This window comes from Phalaenopsis equestris, unplaced genomic scaffold, assembly GCF_001263595.1.
Source record: "Phalaenopsis equestris unplaced genomic scaffold, ASM126359v1 Scaffold000123, whole genome shotgun sequence".
NCBI lineage: Eukaryota > Viridiplantae > Streptophyta > Magnoliopsida > Asparagales > Orchidaceae > Phalaenopsis > Phalaenopsis equestris.
The window spans coordinates 2,757,388-2,764,982 of NW_018164565.1; the positions used below are offsets into that span (position 1 = coordinate 2,757,388).

A 7,595-nucleotide genomic window follows, 5' to 3' on the forward strand; every position below is an offset into this window, starting at 1 on the left:
ACAGAGCCCAAATTGTCATCATCGGCGCAAGCATTTTCGGCCACCTTCCCTCCATTAAGAACGGGCAACTGAGAAACAGCATCTGAATTTTTGCTGCTGAATGAAGAAGTCTTTCTTAATGAGTTGGTTTCAGGAGACTCAGATCTTAGATCTTTTAGCAGCTGTAATTGTTCAATTTGCTCATCTTTTCTAGCAATAGTATCCTTCAGAGATGTTACCTGCTCCGGTAAATACCAAAAACTGAATTTGCGCACGAGGAGAACAACATAACCAAACATAAGATCGGAAAATTTCCTTCTAAGAACAAAGATGATGGTTAACAATTTGCACATCTAATAAAAAAACATGTGATTAAATTATCCATAATTATGAATGTCACGTCACGTATGCTGCTTATCTAGTTTATGCAAAATCGTGCGACTAGATTTTTCTTGAAATACCTTTCCTCAAACAAACCCAGTGATGGATAAAAAATGGTGGCGTTATTAGCAGTACAGGCTATCAAGTTCATAAGGTGATCCAACTTTGTGGATGTTGAGAGGAAAGGAAAGGTACCACTGAGTTGTAAGAGGTCCACTGAATAAGGGAAATCACCTTTGCTTTCTATTTTCTACTCTTTTTATTTTTTACCATTTGATTTGAAACAACAAAATGTTTGATATGGTATAACTCAGTTGTTTTTAAAAACATTCACAATAATTTCTAGTTATTTTGAGTGTTATTAAAAACAAGTTGATATGTTTTTTAAAACATCAAATAAAAATATGCAAAATAAACATACTAAACAAAAATATTTTTAAAATAAAAGTAAAAATAAAAATAAAAAACAAAAGCAATCCCAAACAAGTCTCAACATATTAAGAGAACACAATAAGGAAACAATAATTGGTAATGTACACTTTTGGAATTGAGCAAGATAATTTAATTAATAGGAAGAGGGATGTAAATACATATTACAATATCCAAATAAAAGGAAAGATATAAATTCAGAAATAGACCAACTAAGAAATACATAAATATGGAAGCGAAAAATAAAGGAAGTAAATAAAAATTAATAATAACTGCAACAGCAATTAGCTTAATAATTAAGATAATATCCTAATACTCCCACTCAAGTTGAAGCATAGATGTTCATCATATTCAACTTATCATATTCAACTTGGAATTGAAGTCGTCAAACAATGGCCGAGAAAGATGCTTGGTAAAGATATTTGCTAATTGACCATTGGATAGGATAAATGAAATACAAATCTCTCCTGAATCGAGCTTTTACTTAATCAAGAGTCTCTCAATCTCCATATGCTGCTCTGATCACCTTAGACTGGATTATGGGCAAGACTAATGTCAACTTTATTATCACAAAACAGCTTGAGAGAAGCATAAACTGGCCTACGCAATTCACAGAGTGTGATGTGTAACTAGAGAGCTTCACGGATACCTAAGGACGAGCGAAATTCAGCTTCAACACTGCAATTGGCCACAACCGACTGTTTTTCGTTTTTCTACGTGCCAAGATTTACCTACACGAACGAGCAATATCCTGTGGTGGATCGTCAATCATGGACAGACCCGACCCAGTTCACATCTGTATAAATAACAATAAAACAAGAGATGTGGCTCAAGAAAAATAAATCTGAGCTTGACGTGTCTTCTAAGTAGTGAAAGATCTTGTGTACAGCTCGAAGATGATGTTTATAGGGATCATGCATGAATTGACTCACAATACCTACTGCATGACAAATGTCAGGGCAAGTATGAGCAAAGTAAATGAGTTTCCCCACAAGTCGTTGGTAGCGAATCTTGCTCACCGGAACCGTATTGGGAATATCAGCTAATTTCTCATTGGGATCCATTGGGGCCGCCATTGGTTTGCAAAAGAGATGGATAGTCTATGTCAATAAATCAAGCACATATTTGCGTTGAGATAGGCAAATGCTTCGAGATGACCGAACAACTTCAATGCCTAAGAAACATTGGAGTGACCCCAAGTCCTTCATTTCAAATGAAATAGCAAGAATACCTTCCAGAGACTACAATACTGGTAAATTATCACCTGTAAGCACAATACCATCGACATAGACAATAAGGAAAGCAATTTTGTCACTGAAGGAATACCGAAAAAAGAGAGTATGATTTGATTGATTGGGCCTAAGAAAAATCATGACATATTATCACCTTTGTGAACTTGTTGAACCAGGCCTTTAGGATTACTTCAGTCTGTAGAGAAACTTTCGCAATCGACACAATTATCCTCGGGGAACGGTAGAGTCAAAGCCTGGAGGGAGGCAAATGTACACCTCTGTAAGATTCCCATTTAAGAAAGTATTTTGACATCCAGTTGGAGCAAGGGTAAATCCAAATTCACATCAAGGGAAAGTATAACCTGAAATGTGTTTAATTTAACAGCCAGAGCAAATGTCTCCTCATAATAAACTCAGTATATTTGTGAGTAGCTTTTGGCAACTGTGTTTTGTTGCGTTCAAAGAATCCATTGGAGTTAAACTTGGTGCTAAAATCCAGTGGCACCCTATTGCTTTCTTACCTAGAGAAAGACCACAATATCCCATGAATGATTTCGCTAAAGAAGATTCATTTTATCTATTACTGCAGCTTTCTAGAAAGGATTAGCTAATGCTGCTTCAATAGTAGATGGGAGGTGATGATCTATCAAGGCAACAACAAATGCTTTATAGGTTTGTGATATACTGTGAAAAGAGATATATTTTTCCATGGAATAAGGAGAGCTTGCTTGATCACATACCTCAACAGAAGAAATCACCTCATTTGGAGTGGTGTCAACTATGGGAATGTCACTCGAAGTGAATTGTAGGTCCTGTAAAGAAGTAGCAGGCCCCAGAGTGGGAACATGAGTGCGCCAAATATAGACACAAAGAATGGGAGGAGGTTCTGGTTGTTTAGTAGGTGGTGGATCCAAAGAAGCCTTTTTTAGTGGCAAAATATCCGAGGAAGACATATTTTATAGACCATAGATTAAGCTTACTACGATTAGGGATAGTGTTCCGAACAAAGGTTGTGCACCTAAAAATTTTAAGTTCAAGAGTGGTGAAGATAGACTGGTTGGAAAACATGACATCATGATGGCTAATAGAGTTCTAAAGTTATGATTTTTTGTGGGAATTCTATTGATGTGAAAGGTGGCAGTAAGCACGATATCATTCCAAAAACCTTTTTTGAACATTAGATTGAAACATAATGAGCCAGCTACTTCGAGAAGGGTGTCATATTTTTTTCTCGCCTTACTCATTTTGTTGAGGCGTGTCCGTGCATGAGCTATGATGGAGGATGTCCTTACTTACCAAGAACTCACCTAAAATAGAATTAAAAAATTTAAGGACATTGTTGGTTCGAAGAACTTGAATAGAAATTTTGAATTGGATTAAAATGAAGAAGTGAAAGTTTTTTAAGATGACAATGGCTTCAGATTTATCTTTTAAGATATAGACTTGCATCATTCAAATGTGATCATCAATGAAGTTAAGAAATAATTGTTTATTAGTGTAGTTGAGAGTGCAAGAGGGTCCTCAGAAGTCACTGCAAATAAGAGAAAAGGGAGCGGAAGGCATGTAAGGATGAAATAGATAAGAAACGTGATGTGTTTATCTAATTGGCAAATCTCACATTTAAAGTTGCAAAATTTTAATTATTAAATATCGACAGATACAATTGTTTTAAATACTGAAAAACTGAGATAACGCAAACGATAATGCAACAACATAATAGGTCATTCAATAGATCGAAAAAAACTGCAACTACTGGGAGAAGTGTCCTTATTCTCTGTATCTTTCTCTTAAAAGAAGTAGAGTCCAACTAATCTTTTAGCAGTTTCAATCATCCTCCCCGAACAAAGATCCTAAAAGACACAAATATTCGAAGAAAAATTAGCAATGCAATCTGTCATGTGTTAGCTTACAAACAGATAATAAGTTACTTTAATAGAGGGATATGTAACACAAATTTCAGAGTTAGACCGGTTGTTAATACAAGGGATCCTTTACCAGCAATAGAATTACAAAAATCATCGACAATTTTAAATGTATCTTTCCCAAAACACGGATAATATATTGAGAAAGCTTGAGAGCACCCCATCATGTAGTACGTGGCACCCGAATCAATGATCGATGGACTAAAAAAAGAAGTGTTTCATAAGAGTGATTCCTTGACAAATGTGGGAGGTTTAGGCCGAAAGTAAACTGATTGAATTTAAGTAGTTTGATTAATTGCTCCATCTGACTCTTTAAGAGAGTCGGGTGATTCCAAAGTGTTCCGACTAGGAGTTGGTCGCAACGTAGTAGACACAGATGTCGTAGTGAGTCATGTGGTCATGTGGCAGGAGAGGATTTGGTTGAAGGTTTGTATGTTGGTTTCCCATTGAGTTTCCAACACTTTTCTTGAGTATGGTTGGGTTTGTGACAGTAATCATAAGTGAACCCGGTGGCTCGATGAAGGTTTGACGAGTGTTGAATAATATTAGTGACAACGCAGATGATTCGACTGAAGTGGAAGTGCCGAGAATGACAATTCTTTGGCTCTCTTCGCGTCGAATTTTTATGAAAGCAGCATGAGAGAATGAAGGGGATTCCGACCAAGGACACAACCCCAGACTTTATCAAGATCTTTGTTAAGGCCCGTCAAAAATTGGAACATGCGATCTTTTTTTATGATTGTTTGAAAAAGGAAAAAATTTGATAGTGATTCTCACGTGTAGTCATAATAGAGATCGCACCCATCCTATAAGGCCGCTAAATCATTGTAGTACTGAGTCACTGTCCTTGATTCCTATTTTGCCTCACAGATCTTCTTGGAAACCTCATAAAGTTGGCTGGAGTTCCCTACTTTTGAGTAGGTGTCTCGAACTACAGTCCATAGGGCATTGGCGGAAGGGAAAAAAAGAGGTACGAACAGCCAATCGAAGTCTCCATGGAATTAATCAATCACGACATGACCATGAAATTCTCTACTCTGCATGTTTCATACGTTGGGTCAGTTTTCGAAGGTTCATGAATTATTCCCGTGAGATAGCTGAATTTTCTGCGTCACTCTAGAAATAAAGACACGGCTTAGGACCATTGGAGAAAATTAGATCCGCTTGGTTTATGGGTGGTGATTGGGAAGTTCATGTGCTTTTCTGGTCCTCCGATCTAGGAAGAATTGAGATCGTTGTCGATCCTTCGATGGACTCAAGTACAACATCGGGAGAAGGCTCGATGGTGGTGAAGTCCGCCATGATCTTGACTGAGCCAAATGTGAAATTGGGTTAATGAGACATAGGGCAATCCTGGAGGGAATAGAAATGGTCTCAGGGAGGAGCTCCAGCGATCCAAGAGGAAGATCCATCCGACAGACAAGAAACCCGGCAACTGAAAATGACAGTCGACAAGCTGAGCGACAGTCACCCTTCAAGAATCGGTGGTTGGAAGGCCTTCAGAAACCGACTGAACAAGAAAGCCTGCAGTGATGCCAATGGATGAATAGAGGAACCAAAACAGGGAACCGGAGGGAGTGCAGCCCTGGCTTGGAGATGCGTTCAACATATCCAGTGAGGAGATGTATGATGTCTTTGAAAAAAAATGGTGTGTTTCTTCGGATTCCAAACAGGACGAGCCAGGAGACCCACAACACCACCTTTGTTGTCTACGAAGACATATACAATGCCAAGGCTGTTGTCGATCACTTCTGTAGGTTCAATGTTGCGAACCGATTTCTTATCGTGTTGTATTACCTGCAATTCGCTAGTCTATAACATCCCTGACTGCAGGGAAAAAAACTGCAGGGAAGATGACGACAGCTAAGTAGATGCCCAACAGCAGTTAGGCTTCAATCCTAGGCTCTGATAACACATAAACTTTTGAAATTGAGCAGGATAATTTTATAGATAGAAAGAGAGGTATAAATATATATTACAAGTTTCAAACAAAAAGGAAAGACAGAAATACAAAAATAAGTCAACGAGAAAATACATAAATAAGGAAACGGAAAATAAAGAAGCTAATAAAAGCTAATAATAGTTGTAACAGTAATTAGCCTAATAATTAGGCTAATAATCCTAATAGGAAATAATAAAACAAAGTATGTAAATATAATTTCAAAAAAAATTTGAGCTTAGATATCTTGAATGAATTTTAATCAAGATGAATTTCAAAGCAGTTAAATTTACTTTAAGATATGCTTAATACAAATCATCATCTATTGCACTCATCTCAAAGTAAACCAATGGATTTTAAACCAATGACCAAAATTTCCTCAATACATGTTCGGCTAATTTCTTTCCTGAAACTTTTAATACAATTCCTTTTCAATGTTGGAGTCTTATCTAAATATTACTTAAAAATTTAAAACTCCACCATCAAAAGCTTGCGCATACAAATATATGAGCTCCTAAACAAAAAAGAGGTGTTCCAATTCTTTTTTTTAAGATAACAGCCAATTATTTTGAACTAGAGATATGAAAGTAACAACTTTCCTGGAAAGTAAAATAATTTGTGTGATATTAAGCTCCTTTGTGAGTTTAGTTCGCTCATAAAAAGTAGAATTATTGACAATGTAAATGGTGGCAAGATTGTTGGAATATAGATGCACGGGTTGAGTACCAGGAAAACCAAACTATACTAAAAATATTAAACCATGTCACTTCACATGAATAATGAATCATAGCTCTATATTTAGCTTCAACATTTGATCTAATAATCACAACATATTTCTTGATTCTTCATATAACTAGATTCCCTCTAGTAAGGATGCAATATCTTAATACTGACTTATTATCTTCAAAGAGCTGAAATAATTAATAGAAGACCATGTTCCATAATTCAGATGCTTAGATTTAGTATACAGTAGTATTTTACTAGTAGTCCAGTTTATGTATCTAAAGATTCATAAGATAACTTGCCACTCTGGCAGTAAATGAAATGTTAGGTCAGGTAATAATAACATAAATAAGTTTACCTACCAACCTTATATATTGGGATGAATCACGAAAAGATTCATCATCATCATTAAATATGGTAAGAATCTCCATGGATATATCAGAAAACTTGCAATCAAAGTGACTTGTTTCTTCAAAAAGATCAATAGCATATTTCCTTTGATAAAGAAATACTCCTTTATAACTATATGCAAATTTAATTTTAAGTGCTTCAAGTTTCCCAAATATGTTTGTAATAAACCATCTCTGTATAGTATTTTACCGCAAAAATGACATAATGGCTACCAAAATAAACTGCTAATTTGATTAATCCTGCAAGAGCATGCTTTATGATGATAGAATGGCTTGTAGCTCCACTTTGAAGACCAATCTAAGTTAAGACTATGCATGACAAGGGGGTTATTCCACTCCCACCTCTACTGAACCGGGCAACCGGAACTAGTTCAATTGAAACTGGAGGGGTGGCCGGCCCCAAGTGTTTTGGGGTTGCCGCCCGATTAGGAAAGGACACCACCTCTCCTCCTTATCAAAATAGTATTTATATGTGTTTGTGTGTCTTAGGGTTAGCTTATATTATTTTCTGATTTCAATTTGTGAGGACAGTTGTCGGCATCCTATTTTTCCCTTTGAGGGTTGTATCTGACGGTTAGGG

At 36.4% G+C, this 7,595-nt stretch overlaps 1 protein-coding gene across 2 annotated transcripts in view; it reads right to left on the reverse strand.

The window, feature by feature from the left end:
* LOC110021177 (kinesin-like protein KIN-14C) overlaps positions 1 to 7,595 on the reverse strand; it is a 31,599-nt gene that overhangs the window by 3,059 nt on the left and 20,945 nt on the right. The window contains exon 19 of one of the 2 annotated variants that reach the window (XM_020719573.1): positions 36 to 218. In XM_020719573.1, the coding sequence (XP_020575232.1) occupies positions 36 to 218 (183 nt within the window). Of the gene's footprint in view, positions 1 to 11; positions 219 to 7,595 lie in introns of both variants that reach the window. The other variant, XM_020719572.1, reaches the window with a different exon arrangement.